Source organism: Canis lupus, chromosome 13, assembly GCF_048164855.1.
Source record: "Canis lupus baileyi chromosome 13, mCanLup2.hap1, whole genome shotgun sequence".
Taxonomy (NCBI): Eukaryota; Metazoa; Chordata; class Mammalia; order Carnivora; family Canidae; genus Canis; species Canis lupus.
Window position 1 is genome coordinate 53,318,378 of NC_132850.1, and position 24,699 is coordinate 53,343,076.

Below are 24,699 nucleotides of genomic sequence, written 5' to 3' on the forward strand. Positions count from 1 at the left end.
GAGAAGTGATGAGAAAGTGGGGAAGATGTGAAGAAATGGGTATTGCTCCACTTAGGATCTTTAAGAACAAAGATGTTAATTTCTAGGCTGTCCATGAAAATCCTCAATCAGGCAACGCTGCCAAAAACACGTAAAATGTTAGATGGACAACATGAAAAACGTATCCTCATGAAACAGTGAATCTTTCTGCAGGAAAATTATCATAGATCTCAGGTTTCCTGTTGTAGGAATTCAATTTTCATGTCATCTGTTGAATTCACCAGTGGTGGTGCTTTTCTCTCATAACAACCATTTGTGAATGTGTATTAAGTGTATTTTGTGTATCTTCTCCTTCTATTGTTCTAATTCCCCCTTTTAAAGACTTTTATGTTTTCTATCATTTTTACAGATAAGAAAACCAAAGCACAGAGAAACTAAGTGACTTGCCCAAGGTAAATGAGACTGTTCATTGCAGATCTGGAAATGGACCAGAGAGCTCTCCGTCCCCAAAATTCCTTGTGACTTCTTTTAAATTAGACTTTTTAAAGTATTGTGATGAGATAAATTCTACCTTTCATGAAAGGCTTGTTTAAACACAATGGTAAGGGCGATGTCAACCACGGACTCAGTCTTCGAGGAAAAAAGGAAGGCAGAGTCCATGGACTTAAAATCTATGCGACAAACACTGTACAACTGGGTTTACAGCACAGCGGAACAATCTGGAGCCAAATGATCTGGGTCTAATGCCTGCCCTGCCTGCATCTGGGATGATAGACTGGAGAAAATCAGATAGTCTGGGCCACCTCTTCTGCAAAGCAGGAGACCTGTCACCTTGCAGGCCTGTTACTGGAAGGAGGGATATAATATGTATGAAAGTACTCATAATGGTTAATCACTATCAATAATAAGATTTCATAGACTCATTTTTCTAAACACTTGGGGCCAGATAGATTTGTCTTGGAATGTTTCAAGTTTTAGAAAGGCAAGATAGTGTGTCTACTTAGTCAGGTCTGGGGCAGTACTGCATAACCAAACACTTGATATCCTGCAGCAAAATGTATGAATAGACACATTTAGAGGGATTTCAAAAAACATGGATAGCTTTTTGTCAGTCCAAATCAGGTTTCTCTCCAAATGAGGCTTTAAAACTTTCCATCTTGAGAGGATGTTGAATTAGGTCAATTCTAATGCCCGTTCCAGGTTTCTGTTTTAATCAACTACGATGGTACTATCTGCCCCTTCTTATTATTTCTTTTACAATTGGAATCTTATAAAATTGTGTTGTATAATTCTCTCTTCATGCAGGGCTATCATCAATCTCTCTGCCATCTTTAGTTTATACCAAAATGGTTTAAGTCATTACTTTTGATTGCTAATATAATATTTGTATAGATGGAAATAAGTAGCTCAATAAAATAAAACAAACTTGCCATCTGAGAGCTTTGGGGGCTTCAGAACTACAGATAGGGAATCGTGGATCTTCATGATTCAGATATATAGGCACAGAGTAGGAACACTAAGTGGAGAGAAACCTCAGTGCTGAAGGAATCCTTGAGATGGGTCCTCAAGAAACAATCCGGACTTTGGATCTCCAGCTGGTGTGCAATTCCAAGAGTCTGGAGGAGCCTTCTGAAATTGGGAGATATGGACCCAACATTCGAGATGCTAAAGTCTGGCTGCCATCTGGGTATCAAGGAGGGCCTGGTATGGTCCCTTCCAATAAGGTTCAAGGGAAGTCTTTGTTGTTAGTGATTCCAATTCAGAAAGCTGGGAAAATACTGGAAAAGTTAGTTCAAAGAGTTATAGACAGATTTTTGAGCAAACTAGAGGAGTTCAGGATCCAGTCCACTTTAGAGATGGATAACAAAACCTTAAAGAGAAATGAACAGAAACAGAATCTGGCCAGTGAAGCTATAGCCAGTCAAATCCTTCTCTTGCTTTACTTCTGCTTCTTCTCTATAAAAATCTTCCCCCAGCTCCTGAGGGTGAAGTGCTGCTAACCACTTCGAATTAGGTGCTACCAGATTCAAATTGATTTTTAAAACTCTTTAAAGAAATTTTAAACTCTTTAAAGAAATTGACAAACAGAAACAGGTGAAAATAATACCCTGGAAAATGTAATAGCATTTAAACAAATCCTCTGAGAAGTTGTAAGAAGAGTCAGCACACTAGTGTGGATGGAGAGGGGGATGGGTGAGTCCAGGGAGAGGTCCGGCAGGGTCTACAGAAATGCCTGGAGATTCAGGGGATCCCTGGGTGGCGCAGCGGTTTGGCGCCTGCCTTTGGCCCAGGGCGCGATCCTGGAGACCCGGGATCGAATCCCACGTCGGGCTCCCAGTGCATGGGGCCTGCTTCTCCCTCTGCCTGTGTCTCTGCCTCTCTCTCTCTCTGTCTCTTTGTTCTGTACATCAGTGGATTCAATCAGTAAAAAATGTGGCAGGTACACCTCCATACTAATTTATTTTACTTTTACTATATTAATGTATTATCCATATTAAAACATCACAAAAATGGAGTTTCAAATGATAAAATTCAAAGTTCTGTTTTCTTCCCAAATCCTTAAATTAAGGACACTATTGTTGTCCTTAATGAAGGGGCATGATCAAATCTAGGTGTCATCGATATCTGAGGTAGTAGTCAAAAGTTGTGTCTTGGGGCGCCTGGGTGACACAGTCGGTTGAGCATCTGACTCCTGATTTCAGCTTAGGTTGTGAACTCAGGGTTGTGGTATCAAGCCCTGTGTAGGTTCTGGGCTCAGCAGGGAGTTTGCTTGGGATTCTCTCTCTCTCCCTTTGCCCCTCCCATCCACGTTCTCTCTCTCTCTCTCCCTCTCAACATAAATAAATAAATCCTTTAAAAAATGTGCCTTAAAAATGAATAAAGGGGTTCCTTAGTCCAAAAGTTGATGAAATACTGAATTAACCAAGTCAAATAGGTCCTGTGCCTCAGGATTTCTCCCAGAGGCTTCCTTATGCCCATTTCTAGAGGGGTAAGTTTTAAGGTGTTTCACATTCTTATTTGACCACCGAACCTTCTATGGAAGGAGCACATCTGGAGACAAGTATCTCACACAACACAGTGTGCAGAAAGCTAATCTGAACTGATTTTTCTTCATTTCTCTCATAGTGTTCACCTCCCAAGTCTCTGTAGCTAATCTTCTGTCAAGACTATCCTGATAATGCAGCCTCTAAGTCATGCTGAGTCAGAACTAACCAGGTAAGCTACTTACAGACCTGGCCCTTAGAAACTGTGTGATAGTAAATGTTTGTTATTTTAAGCTGCTACGTTTGGAACAGGTAATATACCCCATAAAGTCTATCCCTGAGTATTTCTTAACTTTGTCTTATTCTTTCTCATTCTATCAACAAGTCGTGGTTTGTTTTGACACAATTTTAATCACTTAATTTTTTAAATTATAGTAAGAAAGAAGAGTCTGTCACTATAGTTTTAAAGATTAAGTGATTAAGGATATCTAGGTGGTTTAGTTGGTTAAGCATCTGACTCTTCCTTTGACTCAAGTCCTTATCTCACAGGTCCTGGGATGGAGACCTGTGTGGGGCTCTGTGCTCAGTGGGGAGTCTGCTTGAAATTCTCTCTTCTCCCTCTGCCCCTTTCACTTGTGCTCTCTAAAATAAATAAATAAATCTTTAAAGATTAGGTGATTAAAACTAAAATGGGAATGGGAATTACCTCAGATCGGAGGTGGGGGGGGTGGGTGAAATAGGTGATGGGAATTGAGGAGTGCACTTGTTGTGATGAGCACTGGTTGTTGTATGGAAGTGTTGAATCACTATATCGTACACCTGAAACTAATATTACAAGGTTAACTAACTGAAATTTAAATAGAAACTTTTGAAAAATATATAGTAAGAGACTCTTAATCAATCTACCTGAATTCCAATCCCCTCAAGTTGGGAGTAGTTTGGGAAAGCACCAAGCTTGAAAACATATTGGAAGCTGGTTGTCTAGGGAAATCAGCAGATCTGAAAAAGTTTCTGCCATTATTTTTATTTCTATTTTAGCCATTGTCTGCCATTCATTGTCTCTGTTCTTGCCTTCTAGGCCTTCTCAGGCTCTTAACAGTAGAATATTAATATCTCATAGTTCTTGTGGGCTGCAGTTTTCTTTGTTAATACATTTTTGTAAGAGTTCATAATTCAGTGAGCAGAAGTGAAGGGAAATGAAAGTCCAATTTGTTAAGGAAAACAAACAGAACAAAACAGTAAGCTGCGGGGTCACCAAAGTCAAGAGAAGCAGCATCCAAAGAATCATTTCAAGTTCACTGAGAATTCGAATAAATGAAAATAAAGAAAGAATTTCAGGATGTGGCACACGAGAAATCATGTTTTATTAGAGAGAGTTTTACTAGAGAGGTTGGTTGGGAAGAATGGATCAAAGAAAGACTGCAAAGTGAGGAAAGGAGAGACAACTATTTTAAGTTGATTTGCTGTCAAAAAAGAGGAACAAAATGGTTTTCTAAAAAGGTACATGAAATTTAAAAAGAGATTATTTTTTAAAGATAAAAACCATTATTATTCTTTGAATGCTTCTGGGTGACATTCAATAGATTTTCAGGTATTGGGATCCCTGGGTGGCTTAGTAGGCAGTGCCTGCCTTTGGCCCAGGGCATGATCCTAGAGTCCTGGGATCAAGTCCCACATCAGGCTCCCTTGCATGGAGCCTGCTTCTCCCTCTGCCTGTGTCTCTGCCTCTCTCTCTCTCTCTCTCTCTCTGTCTGTCTCTCATGAATAAATAAATAAAATCTTTAAAAAATTTTTTCAGGTATCGGTGATGCAGGAAAAAGAGAAAATATTTACAAAAGTGATGCCCTTAGGAAGGCTATACTGGGTGGGACACCAAACATTAGATTTGTTTTTGATGAAAACAGACATCTTTAACAAGGTAATAGGAAAGAAAGCAAGGAATGTGAGCTGATACTAGGCAGGAAGGTCAGGATTTGTCCCTCAAGCAATTATATGGTAGTATTTTATTTTATTTTATTTATTTTATTTATTTTATTTATTTTATTTTTATTTATTCATGAGAGACACAGAGAGGTAGAGACTTAGGCAGAGGGAGAAGCAGGCTCCCTATAGGGAGCCTGATGCTGGATTTGATCCAGGACCCCAGGATCATGACCCGAGCCAAAGGCTGAAGCTCAACCACTGAGCCCCCCAGGCATCCCTAAATCTCTAATTTTGTTCTTCTTCAAAAGTATCTTGCCTTGCGGCATCTGGGTAGCTCAATCAATTAAGCATCTGACTCTTGGTTTCTGCTCAGGTCAGGATCTCAGGGTTGTTAGACTGAGCCACCCAGGTTCCCCCATGGTAGTATATTTTTAAAACTGGTAGGCAATCAGTTTGAGATATAGTTCAGACAATCTAGCTAGAAAACAGGAGCAACTGGGTGGCAGCTTATTCCTGAAATTGGGGTGGGGGGTAATCAGTGAAACATAAGATAGAACAAAAGCAGCTGAATATTGGAAAGTGAGATAACATAATCTAGTAAAATTAAATGGATGCACCCTAAGTTTCAGTTATGCAGGATGAGTAAGCTCTGGAGGTCTCATGTACAGCATGGTGATTATAACTAATATTACTATATGTATACATGAAATTTGCTGAGATTAGATAGATCTTAGGTGTTCTCACCACTCACTATGTGAGGTGATGGACATGCTAATTATCTTGACTATGGTAATCCTTTCATAGTGTATGCATATATCAAATTATGGCTTTGGGGCACCTGGGCAGTCCAGTAGGTTGAGCCTCAGACTCTTCATTTCAGCTCAGGCCATAATCTCAGGGTCATGAGATCAAGCCCAGCATTGGGCTCCACACTCAGTGGGGAGTCTACTTAAGTTTATCTCTCTTTTCTCTCTGCCCCTTCCCCGCCCCGCCCCCCCAGCTTGCATGACTGTGTGCGCTCTCTCTGCTCTCTTTCTCTCTCTCAAGTAAATAATAGATCTTTTTTTTAATTTTTTCTTTTAGAATCAATATGGCTTTGAATTTCAAACCAGAAAGCTTCCTCTACTTTATTTTATTTTTTTTAAAGATTTTATTTATTTATGATAGAGAGAGAGAGAGGCAGAGACACAGGCAGAGGGAAAAGCAGGCTCCATGCAGGGAGCCTGACGTGGGACTCGATTCCAGGTCTCCAGGATCATGCCCTGGGCTGAAGGCAGGCGCTAAACCGCCGAGCCACCCAGGGATCCTCTAAATCTTTTTTTTTTTTTTTAAGAAAACATGATATTATACACCTGGATGTATATGATTTTTATTTATCAATTATACTTCAATAAAGCCAATGAAAAGATGAGTGTGTGCTTTCACTCTGCAAGTTTGCTTCTAGAGATCTATCTGCATTAGACGTAACTGTGCAGTACAACTTCCATAGCCAAGTTTTATCATGTATATATAATGGTGAAGGGCTAACTCAATTTACTTTCTATATTGCTAGTCTGATGCTACCCTCCCCTAAGCCTGCAAAGGCAAGATAGAATTGAAATAGCTTATCTCAGACACACATTTCAACTCCTGAATTCAGATGTCACAAAAAATAGAGATAGAATGTTAATAAATACATACCAAAAAGAGAGATTCATTTGGTAAAAATGAATGGGAAAAGGAAACAAGGAATTAGAGATAAGCACGGAATAATTAAACTATAGCACTTTATTGTGAAAAACCACTTGCTTTCCAATGTAATCCAATTGTTTCCATTATGCAATTTTATAGTATTCTCATGGCTTCCATCTATGAGATAAACAGCAGCAGCAGTAGCAGCAAAAAAATAGATTATTTCAGAAGTAATACCAGTAGAATAGGAGAAGTGATTAAGTTAAAAAATATTGACAGTCATCACAAGGATAAATAGAGCAGCAGCAAAGAAGCCCAGAACATCTAGGTATTTCATAAGAAAAAAATTTTCTATCGATAGATAACAATCTCCTAGTGACCACCAGCAAATGGGTTCCTAGCAGTTTTCTTCCAAAGAGCTTTCAGGATATATAGTAGAAAGGAAAAAGTATCAGAGGAAAGACCATAGATTATGAGGGTAATTATGTAAAGTTAAAGGTCTTCTGTTAAGATGCAGTTCATTGTTTTGAATAAATTCATTATGACCTAGAATCCAACATTCTGAACCTAAAATATCTTGTCTGAGTTCATTTATTCTTCAAATCCAAGCTAGATTGTTATCATCATTATTACCAGTCTTTTTGATTAGGGACATATGCTACTAGTAGATATTGCACAGAATAATTATGACAGATGCAGGCTTCACCCTGTAGAAATGCACAGTTCATCACAGAGGAAATTTATAAAGATTATGCAGGCAACAGTATAAATACTGCACACTGGATAATACATATATACACAGATGTACACACACGCTCACATAAGCACTATGTTGCTTGCCCTTGTATTTTCTGAGGCAATCAGAGGAACGTTGGAGACAATATTAAGTACAAACAAACTGCATAGTAAGCTGTTAAATGCTTATGATTGGGATGGAGGTGGGACAAATTTTGTGGTTTGTCTTTAAAAATGCATCACCAGGCCTGCCCCGGTGAGGATCCACTTCTTGGTGGGCTGCACATGCAGCTCCCTCCTTGGGTGTTCCTGTGCGGCTTCAGACCCACATTATGGTCAAAAAGGAGAAAAGGCCACTATAAGGGGAAGAAAATGTCCAAGAGCTGGGGAAGGAGGAGACCTTGAAGCTCTGATAGGCCACCTCCAGACATGAGATACTAAACACTCAAATTGTAGAAATGCACATTCCCCACCTTCACCAACATTGAAAGTGTTTTTCTCTGATCATCCTGAGAAAGATGAATTGACCATATTCCCTACATAGATCTTTGGGTCTTTCATTTGGCAACTAAGGTCTGAGACCAAGTCAAACCAATGAGGGGTCCTTTAAGTCAAAGTGGTTATCAGATGGTAACCTGGAAGACATTGTTAATTCTTTTTTTGGTGTTTTCCAGGAGGGTACATGGGATTACATCTATCACTATGACATGCATGACTTTAATCTGGATGCATTAACGTGGAGCAAGCTGTCCCATGAGGAACAGGGTCCACACCCAAATTGGGCTGCCAAATTTCTGTCACTCCATAGGGGAGCATAACCATGAATGGAGGCTATTGGAAACAGTCTACAAAGGTGGACAAACACACCCTGCATTCAGATACGCTCCACTAAAGTCTGAGGAAGGAAAAAAGGCAAATGGGTATGGATTCAGATTATCCCCTGGGGAATATAGTTTACTCCTAAATCTAGCATTTTGATAGCCGTGGTCTGAATGCCTCAAACACTGCTTTTGGGGGATGTCCATAGTAAGAAAGAAGAAGAGTCTGGAAGTATACTTCTTTGATGAGTCATACTTCTATAACACCACAAAGAGCCTCTGGTTTGCAAGAACAGCTAAAGGGACTGGGTCAGAGAAGAAAAAAACATAAACAAGGCAAAAAAAAAAAAAAGTGAAAAAGTAGAGCAGTGAAAGTGATAATGAGCAGGAATGTGGGGAAGCCGCACCCAGGAGTCCCTAGGTGGTCAGAAAGGTCATCACAGAGGATGGGGCAATGATTAGCATTGAACAAATGCTCTCTGCCCCAGGTGGCAGGAAGAAGGAAGATGGTTCTGATGAAGCCAGTAGCCTTGACAGAGCTGAGTCCTTACACCAACGCCATGCTGACCAAGAAGCATGAGCTGCTCTATTGTTTACGGGGGCATGTCTGAAACAGGTGACTGCCAGTTTATCCTGAATGATTTGTACTACTTTGAACCCCACAGGATGGAAAAATGGAAGACATTAATACAGATGGATTCACAAACTCAAGAGCACCCAAAGGAGATAAATTTGGAAGAGGGCACAGATGAGGTAAAAAATGCAGATGAAGATGAGGAGGACGATGACATCAGAGAGGAAAGTGGGGAGGAAGATGAAATGGAAGAGCACTCACATTTGGCGTCTGATGAAAAGTATGTGGGCCACCTGCCCAGGACCTAGCAGTAGTGGGTGAGGCTTGCAAGGCACCACATGGAGCCTAACACAACTGACAACAAAATGCTGAAAGGAGCCCAGGCCATGACAAAAACTGTCTTTGATTACTTAAGATGCTACGCTGGAACAAAAGTGAAAGTGGATAGTGAATTCTCTCAGTATCACTGGGTGCTATTTCCAATACACTGAGTAAAACAAGGGAGCTGCAAAGGTTGTCTTTTCCAGAGCCTTAAGTATACCAAAAGCTCTGGTGAGCCCTACGCCTTCCTCTAGGAGGGGACTCTGCACCAGGGTGGTGTATGAGCCCTGTCCTTGGTGCTCCGATGCTTTGACACTGGGCCTTGCCAATCCTGGAAGATTGCCCAGGATCAGGTGAGCATGCTTTTCCAATGCAAATCCATCAATCTGGAGCCCCAACCCCAACCAGATCCTTTATTGGGCTTTCACCACTCCAGGCCACTACTTACCTGCCCTAATTACTCCAAGGGAGCTAGAGATGGCCTCTAGGCCCCAGGGTTCATTGAAAGTACTCAAACTAGCCAATCCCAAATCACCCTATTCTGCTTTTCTCATTCCTTCCCTTGCCCACAGTTCCCCCCCTCTCCCGTCCCCTCACCTACCTCAGTGCTTTCCATTGTGCACATACCCAGCCCCACCCCATGGGGTGGTGTATGACACCTCCTCCACCCCCTGCCCCATCTTGGAATTTATGAGCACAACAAACTGTTTTTTTCAATGGCAGCCATCTCCTTGCCCATTCCTAATAATAATGAAACCAATAGTAAGCCACTCAGGGGACACAGCAGCTCCAATCTGTGCCAGGGCCTGGTTTAGTATGAAATCACCTAAAGAGTAGGGTGAGATTTTGAATACGAAGTACCCATAGGGAGGTTGTTTCTCTTCAAACCAAACTAAAATATGTTGTGCTTTGTTGGAGCGCTTTCCTTATACAAAGCAAGGAATTTTCAAGTAGAAGAATGTTATGACTCACACACATCATTGTCTTAGTCCATTCCAGCTGCTCTCACAAAGTACCATAGACTGGGGAGCTGACAAACAACAGAGACTGATTTCTCACAGTTCTGGAGACTAGAAGTCCAAGTTCAGTTGGCAGCACAGCCAAGTTTGGGGCAAGGCTGGGAGACTGCCAACTTTTCCTGGTGTCCTCAACTGGTAGAAAAGGCTAAGAGGCTCTCTGGGGTCTCTTTTTTATAAGAGCACCAATCCCATTCATGAGGGTTCCACCCTCATGACCTAATCACCTTCCAAAGGCCCCACCTCCTAATATCATTACTTTGGGCGTTAGGTTTTCAATATATGAATGGGGAAGAGGGTGTGTACAAATATTCAGACCATAGCAATCATCAGCCTGGAGATGGTCTCTTCTCTGATTTCTAAAAATTATCAAAAAGCTGTGCAGAGCCTGTAAACATTTTATTGGTTATTTTAAAAATAAAATACCTTTTGGCTAGGAAATTAAAAGTGCATCCCATTTGTTCAGTCTGGTAAAGCTCTGTGGAGAGATGCTGTGGCTAAAGATGCACATGAACATTGCAAGAGAGTCTGGTAAGCTGAGAGAAAAGGGAAGCATTCTTCATAATGTGTGTAGACTCGGCTCAATAGGAAAACAGACAAAAGCAAGGAGGTTTAAATTAAATATCTGGGTTGATTTTTTTTATTCCACTGCCAATAATCGTAATTAATTGCACTGCTTTGGGGGGATAAAAAATTTCCGGCATTAACCGATCTTACTTCTCTTAAGATAATTTCTTTATACACTTTTATAAGATCATCTGAAACCAACTAATTAGAAACAGATGTTCAACTACTGCAGAATTGGATTTAAACTGGTTACTCACTTTTAGGATGGGCTTTTACAATTGTCTCAAAACCTATTAAGAATATATTTCTTGGGGGCACCTGCATAGCTCAGTCGGTTAAGTGTCCAACTCTTGATTTGGGGTCGGGTCATGTGCTCAGAGTCATGCAATTGAGCCCTATGTTGGCCTCCAGGTGGAGTATGGGGCCTGCTTCAGATTGTCTCTCTCTCTCCCCCTTTCCCACTTCCTCTGGCTTGCACATGCACATATCTCTCTAAAACAACAACAACAACAAAAGAATATATTTCTGAAGTCTTGAATTAATATTTGTGTGTGCATATATTGAGCTTTACATAATCACATAGATTTGAATTAATCTAAATTCCTCTGTTTATCCCTATTTTTGTTTCCTACATCTTTTCTTACAAAGAAGCAAGAATTCCTAAAACCACATCGTTAGGGGTTGATAAAATCTAGTCAAATCATACTAGTTTTACCAAATATAAATGACTTCATTTTCATGGTAGTTTCTACATGTTTACTTGTCGTAAATATATTTTTTACTTTATTTGAGAGAGAGACAGAGCAGAAAAGGGGCAGAGGGAGAGGGAGAAGCAGACTTCCCACTAAGTAGAGAGCCCAATGAGGGACTTGATCCCAGGACACCGAGATCATGGCCTGAGCTAAAGGCAGATACTTAAACCACTGAGCCACCAAGGCACTCCATGTAGTAAATATATTTAGACTCATTTTTTTCCCTAACAAATTATGTCTTAAGTAGGTAAATCTGACTATTACTTTCAAAAGAGAAAGTTTAGACCAGATTCATGTTAGTAGTACCCAACAAAGGAGTAGTAAGCAGATAAAAAAGAAACAAGGAAAGTCTCCAAAGCAGAATAACTGAAAAAATAAAAACGCAGAATAGTATGCATATAATAGGTTATCTTTGCTGTAACATATTGAAAATTGAAAAAGCAGTTTCTGAAATGGACTTGGAAATGCAAATGGAGGGGATCCCTGAGTGGCTCAGCGGTTTAGCGCCTGCCTTTGGCTCAGGGCATAGTCCTGGAGTCCCAGGATCGAGTCCCCCACCAGACTCCCTGCATGGAGCCTGCTTCCCCCTCTGCCTGTGTCTCTGCCTCTCTGTGTGTGTGTGTCTCTCATGAATAAATTAATAAAATCTTAAAAAAAAAGAAATGCAAATAGAATAGGCAGAAATAGCCAAGGCAATCTTGAAAATGAAGGACAAAGCTAAAAGGATATACAATATTATGACCTATTACAAAGCTTAAGCAATGAAGAGAGTTTGATGCCAGTACAGAGGTAGATAAATAGGTAAAAAAAAATAGGAGGGTGCCCAGAAATAGACATATACGTACATAAGCACATGATTCAGGACAAAGAGACACTCCAGTGCAATGATGGAGAATGGTCATCTTAGTATCCATATTAGAAAAAAAATAACAAGCCTTCCTCCTACTAGATTGAAAAAATGAGTATGAAAGGTTAAACAAAGTTTTCAGAAGAAGATGTAAGGTAATGCCTCATATCTCTAAGGTAGGCATATACTTCTAAAAAGGACAAAGCATCAGCTTAAAGATAAGCAAATTGATAAATTAAGCTTTATTAGAATTAACAACTTCTGTTCCTCAAAAGGCACTGCTAAGGGAGTAAAAAGGCAAGCCAGAGAATGGAAGAAGATATACACAATAAACATATACAACAAAGGGCTTGAATCCCCAAAATATAATGAATTCATATACAGAACAAGAAAGGAATCCAATAATACAATAGAAAATAGGTAAAGAACTGAAAAGACATGTCACAAAATCAGTTCTACAAACAGCCAATAAATTTATGAAACAGTGCTCAATTCATTAGTCATCAAGGAAATGCAAAATAAAACCCCAATGTGATACACCACTGCATGAGTACCAGAACTGTTATAATTAAAAAGACATTAAATATCAATTATTGGGAGGATGTGGAGCAAATGAAATTCTCATACCCTATTGGTGGGAGTATAAATTGGTACAGTCATTTGAAAAATTGTTTGGCTTTCTTATGATCTAGCAATTCACTCCTAAATATATACTCAATAGAAATGCTTGGGGTGCCTGGATGGCTCAGTCCGACTTTTGATTTCTGCTCAGGTTTTGATCTCAGAGTCATGGAATCAAGCCTTGCGTTGGGCTCCTTGCTCAGTGGGGAGTCTGCTTGAGATTCTCTCTTTCTCCCCCTCTGCGCCTCCCCTGCTTGTACTCTCTATATAACTAAATAAAATCTTTAAAAAAAAAAGAAATTCTTGCATTTCTTCACCAAATTACAGGTATAACAATGTTAATAGAAGCACTATCTGTAATAGCCTAAAATGTATGCTATCAATCATAGAATAGATAAAAAATGATAAAAAATTCCCATAAAAGAATACTATAAACCAATGAGAATGAATGAACTATTACTACACACAACAGCATGTATGATTCTCAGAAGTAATGTTTGGCAAAAGAAACAATAAGAACATGTAGTGTATAAATCTATTTGCTGAAAGTTTAAAAACAGGCAAATGATATTTGTTGTTAGAAGTCAATAGTGATGGGAACGCCTGGGTGGCTCAGTCCATTAAGCCTCTGCCTTTAGCTCAGGTCATGATTTCAGGGTCCTGGGATCAAGCCCTGTTTCAGGCTACTGGCTTTTCCCTCTCCCTACACTCCTCCACTGGCTCACATGCTCTTTCGCTTGTGCTCTCTCTCAAATAAATAAGTAAAATCTTTTTTTTTTTTTTTAAAAAAAAAAAAAAAAAAAGGTCAGTAGTGATTAACCTGAAAGGCAGTGGTTGGGAAGGTGGGGATGATTGGGGAGGCAAGGGATAAGCAAAAGGCCTAGAGACGGGCTTCCAGGGTTCTAGTAATGTTTCTTCATCTGCTTCCATACACGTGTTTATTTTACAAAAACCCACTAAACTGTACTATAATTTGTGCACCTTTATGCATGCATTTTATGTCAATTTAAAAGTTTACCCAAAAAAAGACATAAAAATCAAATTGAAGATGACTCTACTGACCTAAGATGAGTCAATATGAACATTAGAAAGAATAATGTCAGCAATGAATGAAATGCAACAAATATGTAAAAATCTAGGACTCTATAGCACACTAGGAAAGAAATCATCCATACCCTTCAGAGATAGTAAATGTCCCAACTCATTGTTCTAAAAACTGATAAAATAATGAGAAATAAGCATTACCCTGTTTCTTCTCTATGAATCGTATTTCAGGATAATCGAATTGTTGATGAGAGAACATTCTTAGTTGAAAAATTCTAGATAATAAATGCAAGAGGAGTAACGGAATTCAAAAGTCACCTCATTGCACTCCCTAATGGAACAATGGCCTGTGTCGGCTGATACAATAAGAAGCACACAGTACCACCTAAATGAATCCAAAACTAATTAGGTTTCTGACTTGGAATGCCAGTTCATAGGAAATATGATAAAAGAGGACATTAAATGAATCCCAAGATGTAATCAGCCACATTCTGAATGTGGAAAATTTATAGGTCAAATAATTTGATTTCTTCCAAAACCAAATACCATCAGAAAAAGGTAAGAAGGGGCAGCTGACTGTTACAGATTGAAACTTAAGGGATATTGCACAATTTTTTAACTCATTTGGATCTTAATTCAAATAAGTCACCTTTTAAAAGACATTTTTAGATAATCCAGAAAATGTTAAATGGAGTGGATATTAGATATTATTAAAGAATTATTAATATATCGCAGTCTTGCTTTTAAAAAGTAATTTTCTGTTATAGATATGACTGAACTATTTATGGATGAAATGATATTTAATAATGTCTGGTATTTGCAAAGGAAAGAGGTAGTGATTTGTGAAACGAGATTGGCTAATTGGTAATCAATGGTACTCTCTGATATGTACATAGTGGTTCACTGTTGAGTATGTTTGAAGTTTCATGCATGAACACTTACCCCATCCCTAGCTTTCACCAAGAGGTCATAGGTTGCTGGATCCCTTTCCCTATCAATATCTTGAGAAACACAGATTCGCCCATCATGTGGGTCGATCTGGAACGCTGGAGATGCATCATAGCTTTGGAATCCATCATAAAGAGAGTACTCCACAAAGCCATAGAGTCCTGCATCTGCATCAGAAGCCTTAACCTACAAGACAAGAGGTTTTAATCAGTAAGGAAATGGAAATGTTAACATTACTTTTCAGTTGGTCATTAATTACTATCACGATTTGCACAGCCATTCATTCATGAAGCATAGGTTTTGGTTTCAACTCTCTCCTTTTACCTTCTGTGACAGTTCTCCTTCTTAGTCTCCTTAGCCTGTTTCTATACTTTCTTTCTTTTCTTTTCTTCTTTTTCTTTTCTTTCCTATTTGTTCATGAGAGATGCAGAGAGAGAGGGGCAGAGACAGGCAGAGGGAGAAGCAGACTCCCTGTGATGAGCCTGATGTGGGACTTGATCCCAGGACCCCGGGATCATGACTCGAAATAAACGCAGATGCTCAACCACTGAGCCACCCAGCCATCTCAAAAATGATCAATTATTTTTTATCAGCACAATACATATGCAGGAGTTCAACCCTCATTATTATGCTTCCCAAATAAAACTTCATATCAATAACATGCCTTCCTCTTCATTCCATTCTATCTGGAGCGTATAACTGGGATGTGACTTTGGGGGTTCTTCATGCAGTCTGGCACAGTGGTTCTCAATCAGGGTCAAGTCTGCCCCCAACAGGACATTTGGCAATGTCACAACTGGGGAGAGCGTGCTGTGGCATCTGGGGGTGGAAGCCAGAGTTGCTGCTCATCATCCTACCATACACAGGGCAAACCCCACAACACATAATGATCTGGCCCAAAATGTCAACAGTGCCTAGGCTGAGAACCGCTGCATCTGATGAAACTCAACAATGGGCACTGTTATTTCCCTCTTTAACTGCCTTTATTTATTTTCAACTGATGACACAGTCTTGTAAATTTCTCTTCACTCCCATCTATCTCATATTCTCTGGCAATATTATTTATTCTGTGCAACCAGCTAACATGTTTGTGAGTTATTCTTCTCATCAGATGGGCTGAACCAGGAAATCCACAAACTTCCCAACTACAAAGAGCTAAATTCCAAGTACATTTGGTCTATTCCATTCTGGCAGCTGTTAATGATTTAGTAGCCTCAAGTTCTCAAAGACACCAAATATATTTTCTAAAAGCATATGGGATTCTCAATAATTTTGGCTTGATTGGAAGATAAGTATAATGAACTTTAAATTCTAAAACTCATTCTCAGCCTTTCGTAGCACATATTAACAAATAATCTGGCTTACATAAAATGAGTTTCCTTATTTCCACTTTTGAGACCTTTCTCTCATCTGGACTTTTGGCAGGCAAAACAGAAAAAGTCAGAAGTGGGATAAGAGTACTGATCTCAATTTATGTCAGATGCTCAGATTCTGAGCTTCAAAATCATAAAATAAAAATGTATTTATTCCTCCCTGGTTTTACTCAACTCCTTAAAAATACTGACCTAGTATTTTAGAACAACATATTTTTCCTGCTACTATTTGGTCTTGAATACCAGTAATGAATCTGGCACCTTCATGAGGTCTATATTTTCCAGTATCTGTTGACTTACACATAGAATTTAGGCAATTCAAATTATAGAAAAATGGGGAAAGCTTTGCCAGATCTTCAAGAGGAAATTTGATTAGTAAAAGCTCACTGGGCCTTTGCTTCAGAGATCGCTGCTTATATAAAAGAGAGAAACATCTGGTCAGAGTCTATTATCACCATCTCATGGTGCTAATTTTGGATCGAGAAGAGATCTCAGGAGGATTGATTCCTGAATCTACTCAAAGAGCCATGTCCAATCTACCTGTCTTAGACTGAGCTGAATGTAGAGATTTTCACTCTAAACTGACCTTGAGTCAGAGTTGTTCTCCCTTAGTCTGATCTCTCACAAATTTAATGCAGACATTATAAAATGCAAAATATTGATATAATATTAAGATTCCCCTGGTTGCCTTATTAGCTTTCTGAAATAAAAATTTTTTTGACTGCTTCCTTATATTAACAACTGGGGAGATAAACTGAGAACACTGACTCTTGAATACATGTTTTTTGGATGTTCTATAAGTGGAATGGATCTATTTACACTTCATTCACCAGCACAGACCTCACTATTTTGTAGGGTCTCCTTTTTAACAACTGGGCAGCTTTGCTGGAAGTCACCTGCCCAACCATTCACATCGGTACCCCTAAGCCCAAAAGTCAACCCAAAGTCATAGGGTGACACACTGTGAACAACACTGTCCTCTAAGTATTCCTGGGAAATCACATCATTGAATTCAGTGACATTTCTAAAAAAGCCTCAAAGCTCAATAAAAAAAAAAGAGCAATCAAACAGGAAAGTCATAGAAAAAAAAATGGTTGCAAAAAATGACTTGTTTAGATGAAATTTAAAATGAAATAACCCATTTTAATTTTTTTCTTTTGGTAATTTCCAAAATTTCTACCAACAGCATATAACAGTTTGTTTGAAGAAACCAAGCTATTGACACCACACACATTACAAACATGACTTCAAATAGAAAGAAAAAAATAAATTACAAAATAACTTTTTAAATTCTATGTGCTTGGCCCACCACTGATCCCACAGTGAAAACAGGATTATAATATTCCAGTGGAAGCTGGATTCAGCACCGAAGACCACAAGAGATGCAAGCATGCTACTCTCTGAACACAATTTTGGCAAGTTCATCAATGACTTGTGTTTCATAAATTCTAATAATCAAGGCTCGGTCCTTATTTCTACACAACTCAGCAGCTTTCCAGACAGTTAATTGTTTTCTTATTGAAGTATTTCTTTCCCAGACACCATGCTCTGGCTCTCCTGCTCCTCCTACACTTCTCTGACCTCCTTTCAGTTTCCTCCACTGGCTCTGAGTTCTCTTCCTGGCCTCTGAGTGCTCTAGTGCCCCACAGCTTAGTCTTGAGACCACTTCTCTTTTCAATCCACACTACCTTGCTTATGGTGGGTGAACAGTGGACCCCGAAGACAGGTCCGTGTTGTAATCCCAGGAGCCCGTGGATATTGCCTTACACGATAAAAGAGTGATTATTGCCTTATATTGCAAAACATGGTTAGGTTAAGGATTTCAAGAGCAGCTTGTCATGGATTATCCAGATGAGCCTTTCATCCAAAACAAGAGCCCAGAGAAGACAGAGGCAGAGATCAGAGTGAGAGGCTACATACCAGAGAACACCAACAAGCATTAGAGCTTAGAAGAGACAAAGAGAGGGAGGGAGAAAGGCCCTGCAGGACTTTGGATTTCTAGCCTCCAGAAGTATGAGTAATAACAATTTCTGTTGTTTTAAACCAGCAGATTTATGGTTATTTGTTACAGAAGCCGTAGGAAATGAATATACTCCTGAGTGATCTGACCCAGGCCCACAGTACTAAACCAACATATGGTGTCCCAATATTGCTATCTTTGTCTGGTGCTCCAGATTCATGCATCCTGCTACCAATTAGACAGCACCTCTCATGTGGCTAACAGGCACTTCAAATGAGGTATGTTTAAACAGAACTCTTGATACCTACCATGCAAATATGCCACTCTCCCAGTGTCCTTGGTGATGGTGATGCCATCCACTTTTTGTAAAGGCAGCCAGAAAGATACAACTCAAATGACATCAAATCATGTCATTCTTCTATTCAGAATGTTCCAACAGCTTCTCCTAATCACTTCAGTAAAATCAGACCCTTTAATTTGATCCTGACCACTTTTCTGACCTTATCTCCCACTACTCTCTGACTCACTCCTTTCTGGATATGCTGGGCTCCTCAATGGTTCCAGAAGCTATCAGTTTGAGTAACTTGCTTCCTCACCTCTTTCAAGTATCTGCAAAGACCATCTAATCACAGAGACCTTTCTGAATCATGCTACCCAAGAGTGTCACCCTCATTTCCGCCATACTCTTGCTCTTTACCTTGCTATGCTTATCTTCCGAGTACTTATCTCTATTTTATACTGCATTATATATTTTTATCTATTTGTTTATTTCTCCTCATGGAATTTAATCTTCAGAGCAAGTATTACACTTATCTTGCTCCTTGGTATATCTCCAGCACCCATAATGCTAATGCCTGGCTCATAGTGAGGATGCTGTAAATATTTGTTGCACGAATGAATCAATCTCATGTTGTCATAAAATGCAAGCATGTTCTAGAAATAGCTTTTGTTATTATTTTCCTTATTTTGACCTTGGAAAAACAAGAATGAAAAGATTCTCAACATCATTCATCATCAGAGAAATATAAAACAAAACCACAATGAGATATCACTTCACACCTATCAAAATGACTAAAATCAAATAAAAACAACCAGTGTTGGCAAGGATGTGGAGAAAAAGGAATCCTTGTGTGCTGTTGGTGGGAATGCAAACTGGTGCAGCCACTGTGGAAGACAGTAGGGAGGTTCCTCAAAAAAATTAAAAATAGAATTACCATATAATCTAGTAATTCCACTACTGGGTATTTACCCAAAGAATACAAACACACCAGTTCAAAAAAAAAATGCACTTTTAGCACTCTTAGTTTATTGCAACAGTATTTACAACAGCAAATTATGGAAGCAGCCCACATATCCATCATTGTATAAATGGATAGAGAAGATGAAATATCACTCAGCCATAACAAAGAATGAAATCTTGCCATTTTCAACAACACAGCTGGATCTACAGAGTATAACGCTACGTGAAATAAGTCAGTCAGAGAAAGACAAATACCATATGAATTCACTCATATGTAGATTTAAGAAACAAAGTAAACAATGAAAAAAAAAAAGAGGCAAGCCAAGAAACAGACTCTTAATTATAGAGAATAAACTGATGTTACTAGAGGGGTGGGGGACAGGCGATGGGTGACATAGGTAAAGAGGATGAAGGGTACATGCACCATGGATAAGCACTGATAATGTATAGAATTGTTGAGTCACTGTATTGTACACCTGAAACCAATATAGCACTGTATATTAAGTATACTGGAATTAATTTTTAAAAAAAAGAAAGAAAGAACAAGAATAAGATAGCTGTGCAGACACCATCACCACCTCCTAGGGCTGTACCACACCACACAGCCATGCCCCACTCCACCATATTCTTTGACATCATCATCGCCAATGAGGCCTTCAGCCACATCTCCTGAAAGCTGTTTTCAGACAGACTCTCAAAGATAGCAGAAAACTTTCATGTTCTAAGCACGGGGGAGAAGGGATTTGGTTATAAATGCTCCTGTTTTTAAAGAAATTATTGTGGGGTTTAAGTGGCAGGATGATGACTTCAAATGCTATAATAGCACTGGCAACAGTCCATCTAATGGAAAAAAATGACAATGAAAGTATCATCCTGAATTATACACATCCCAGCACCTTGTCCATATCAAATGCTATGCCAAACATAAATGGTTCCCAAGAATGCCAAGACTGTGTGGTTAGATGGTAAGCCTGTGACCTTTGGCAAAGTGAAAAAAAAGTGCATGAATACTGTGGAAGCCATGGAACAGTCAGGTCTAGGAATGGCAAGACCAGAAAGAAGATCTCCATTGCCGGTGTGGAAAACCGATAAATGTGACTTGCATTTTATTTTAACTACCAGGCCATTCCTTCTGTTGCTCAGGGGAACACCCCTCATCCCTGTTTGCTTCTAACGTCTGTAATCTTTGTATTCACACTTCAGTTCTTTGGGTTCCGTATTTTCTTTATCTGACTCCAAGTCTTGCTGGATTGCAGAGTTAAGTTTATGATTATGGAATAAAAACCAAACAATAGCAACAACAAAAGAACAAGATATTTCAGAACTTCCATCAAATATTCATTGAGGAATAATTTTTAACACCTCAGACACAATCTATTAACCAACCCATATCATCATAGAATAAAATCCAAAATGCTAGAATTGGCAAAGGAAAAAAAAGACTATTTTAAGACATGTGGAACTATTCAGAGGTTGGAAACAGAACTATATTTTATTTTCACCTTTTAAAATGTATTTCCATAAAAGTTGATAGAGCTGTTAGAGGAATAAACTGTATATCTATTTTCAAGTTACAGAAAAAAAAAAAACCTTATTGTTCTAATAACATGTTTCTATTGCCTTAATTGAAGAATAGGATTAAGAAACCACTAATTCTACTACTCTTTGACCCACCCACCCCCAAAAAAGCAACCAAAGAAAATTTTATAAAAGGAGATCGATGGGTGGAGGGAGGGGTAACTTGTCCTATGAGGTATTACAAATAAACAATTAAAACAGTGTGATCTAAAAAAAGAATTGGCAGGCAGATCAGTAGAACATAAAAGCAAGACCTGAACGAGAATCTGGTAAACCTAAATTATTTTTATATTACAAAGGAAACATCATAAACCACTGAGGAATGTAGGTTTATCCACATAAGTTGCTAGAAAAATTGGCAAAGTACAGGGGGGAAAATCAAGTTTGATATTAACCTTACACGAAAGTAAATTCTACACAGATATGTTAAATTTAAATAATGAAATTGTTTAAAGCACCAAAAAAATATAGGGGAATATTTGGCTGATGCTTGTATTGGAAAGAAATTTAAAAGCAAAAAAGGATTACAAAACTAAAACAGATGGATAAAAATCACAAAGGAGAAAATCAATACAATGACTACATAACCATTTGAAATTCTATTATGTCAAAAATACCATACACAAAAACATTTAAAGGTGAATTAGGTGCAATATCTATTATATAAATATAGATACAAATATGAGCATGCATATACACAAAAGCTAATGTCCTTAATATGGAAATAGGCATTTAAAAACAACACTGACTTCTCATTATAAAAAAAAAAAATGGGTAAAGGACAAAAGCAAAGTCACAGAAAAATAACATGTATTTAAGAGATACAACTCTACCAGTCACAAAATAAATGAAAATTAAAATAATATTTTTAAAATATTGGCAAACATTAAAATAATGTTTTAAGTACAACAAGGATGAAATCAATATGCAGTCATTTTTAAGCCTATCTGGGAAGTAATTTTGTTCTTACCATATGCATATGGTAAATATTCTCCAAAACTTAAAAATATTCATCTCTTTTGACTCAGTATATTTCTAAAAATATATGCAGACAGCTATTCGTATGAAAGACATATAATGTAGCATTATTTATTCTAGAACCCAAATGTCCAACAATAAGAGTTGTTAAATAAATTATAATTCTTCCATCGGTAGAATATAAATGTATAATGAAAATTGTACATTTAAAGACACATGTTTAGTAAAAAGGAAATAAGTCAACTAAAAAGTCATATATGATATCTCATTTCTACAAAAAGTATCCAACATACAGAATAAAAATTAAAAGGAAATAAACCAGAGCAGGGAACCCTTCCAAACTCCATTTTATGAGGGCAGCATTACCTTAATACCAAAACCAGGCAAGGAAACTACAAGAAAAGAAAATTACAGGCCAATATCTCTGATGAACATAGATGCAAAAATCCTCAACCAAATATTAGCAAACCAAATCCAATAGTACATTAAAAGGATCATACACCATGATCAAGTGGGATTTATTCCAGGGATATAAGAATGGTTAAACGTCTGAAAATCAATCAATGTGATATACTACATTAACAAAACAAAGTATGAAAATCATGCAATCTTCTCAATAGATGCAGAAAAAGCATTGGACAACTCAACAGCCATTCATTATAAAAACTCTTAACAAAGTGAGTATAGGAGAATGTACCTCAACATAATAAAGGCCACATATGACAAGCCCACAGCTAACATCATGCTCAATGATGAAAGCTGAGAGCTTTTCCCCTGAGATCAGAAACAAGACAAGGATGTCCACTTTTGCCACTTTTACTAAACAGAGTACTGGCAGTCTTAGGGAGATTAGGCAAAAAAAAAAAGCACCAAATCAAAAAGGAAAAATTAACACTCTCTATTTGCAGATGACATGATATTATACAGAAAAAAAATCTAGAGTTTACCAAAAGAAAAAACTGTTAGAACTAATAAATGAATTCAGTGAAGCTGCAGGATAAAAAAATCCATATACAAAACTCTGTTGTGCTTCTATACAGTAATAATGAATATCAGAAATAGAAATTAAGAAAAAATCCCATTTATAAGGGCATCTAAAAGAATTAAATACCTAGGAACATTTACCCAAGGAGGTAAAATACCTGTATACTGAAAACTATAAAAGCATTGATGCATTAAACTGAAGAAGACATAAACAAATGGAAAGATATTCCACGCTCATCCACTGCAGGAATTAATATTGCTAAAATATCCATACTACCCAAAGCAAGCTACATATACAAAGCAATCCCAATGGCATTTGTCATAGAAATAGAACAAGCCATCAAAATTTCTGTGTGACCACCATAGGTGCTGAATAGCCAAAGCCATCTTAAGAAAGAAAAAACAAAGTTAGGGGCATCACATTTCCTGATTTCAAACTATATTATAAAGCTGTAGTAATCAAAACAGTATGGTACTGGCATTAAAAACACGCAGAAAGATAAGTAAAAAAGGATAGAGAGGGGTGTCTGGGTGGCTCAGTTGGTCAAGTGCCTGCCTTCGGCTCAGGTCTTGATCCCAGGGTCCAGAGATCGAGTCCCATGTCCAGTTCCCTGATCAGCGGGGAGCCTGCTTCTCCCTCTCCCTCTGCCACTTCCCCTGCTTGTGTTCTCTTGCTCGCACTCTCTCTCTCAAATAAATAAGTAATATCTTAAAAAAAAAAAAAAGGACAGAGAGCCCAGAAATAAACCTACACGTATACGATCAAACAATTTGTCAAAGGAGCCAAGAATAAACAATGGGGAGAGTTTCTTCAATAAATGGTGCTGGAAGAACTGGACAGCCATTTATGCAAAAGACTGAAACTGGATTACTCTCTTACATCACACACAAAAATCAAGTCAAAGGGAATTAAATACTTGAACATAAGACTTGAAACCATAAAACTCCTAGAAAGAAGCATAATGGGTAAGCTCCTTTGCATTGGTCTTGCTTGCTAAGATTTTTTGGATCTGAAACCAAAAGCAAAGGCAACAAAAGCAAAATTAAACAAGTGGGACTATATAAAACTAATTTTGGAAAGGAAACTTGTATTGCTCTAAAATTAACCAACAGGAAAGAAAAAGAAAGGAAATGAAAGGAAACAAAACGAAAGTAAACCATCAACAAAATGAAAAGACAACCACATAATGGGAGAAAATATATGAAAATCACTTATCTGATAAGGGGTTAATATCCAAAGTATATTTTTAAAAGACAACAACCTCATATGACTCAATAACAAAAAAGGGGGGATCTGAATAAATATTTTCCCCAAAAAAAAAGACTTAGAGATGGCCAATAGCCATTTTTTGAAGGTGTTTAATATCACCAATCATCAGAGAAATGGATATCAAAAATCACCACCAGGAAATATCTGTCAGAATTGCTCCCCCCCCCCAAAAAAAAAGAAAGGAAAGGAAAGAGGAAAGGAAAGGAAAGGAAAGGAAAGGAAAGGAAAGGAAAGGAAAGGAAAGGAAAGGAAAGGAAAGGAAAGGAAAGGAAAGGAAAGGAAAGGAAAGGAAAGGAAAGGAAAAAAAATAACAAGTGATGGCAAGAATATGAAGAAAAAGGAATCCTCATGCATTGTTGGTGGGAATGCAGACTGGTGCAGCCACTGTGGAAAACAGTATGGAGATTTCCTCCAAAAATTAAAAATAGAACTACCGTATGATCCAGAAATCCCACTTTTGGAGCATATACCCAAAGAGAATGCAATGTAATCAGTACCTTGAAGCGATACCTGCAC

At 38.2% G+C, this 24,699-nt stretch overlaps 1 protein-coding gene and 1 long non-coding RNA gene across 2 annotated transcripts in view; one reads left to right on the forward strand and one right to left on the reverse strand.

Annotated features, from left to right (window-relative positions):
• The window catches only part of DCHS2 (dachsous cadherin-related 2), a 225,656-nt gene that overhangs the window by 101,298 nt on the left and 99,659 nt on the right, over nt 1-24,699 (reverse strand). The window contains exon 2 of the mRNA XM_072773716.1: nt 14,795-14,986. Coding sequence (XP_072629817.1) covers nt 14,795-14,986 — 192 coding nt within the window. The remainder of the gene's footprint in view (nt 1-14,794; nt 14,987-24,699) is intronic.
• Nucleotides 387-9,180, forward strand: LOC140603115 (uncharacterized). Its single transcript, XR_012006165.1, has 3 exons — nt 387-431; nt 3,106-3,195; nt 8,776-9,180. It is a non-coding gene; the product is annotated as an uncharacterized lncRNA (long non-coding RNA).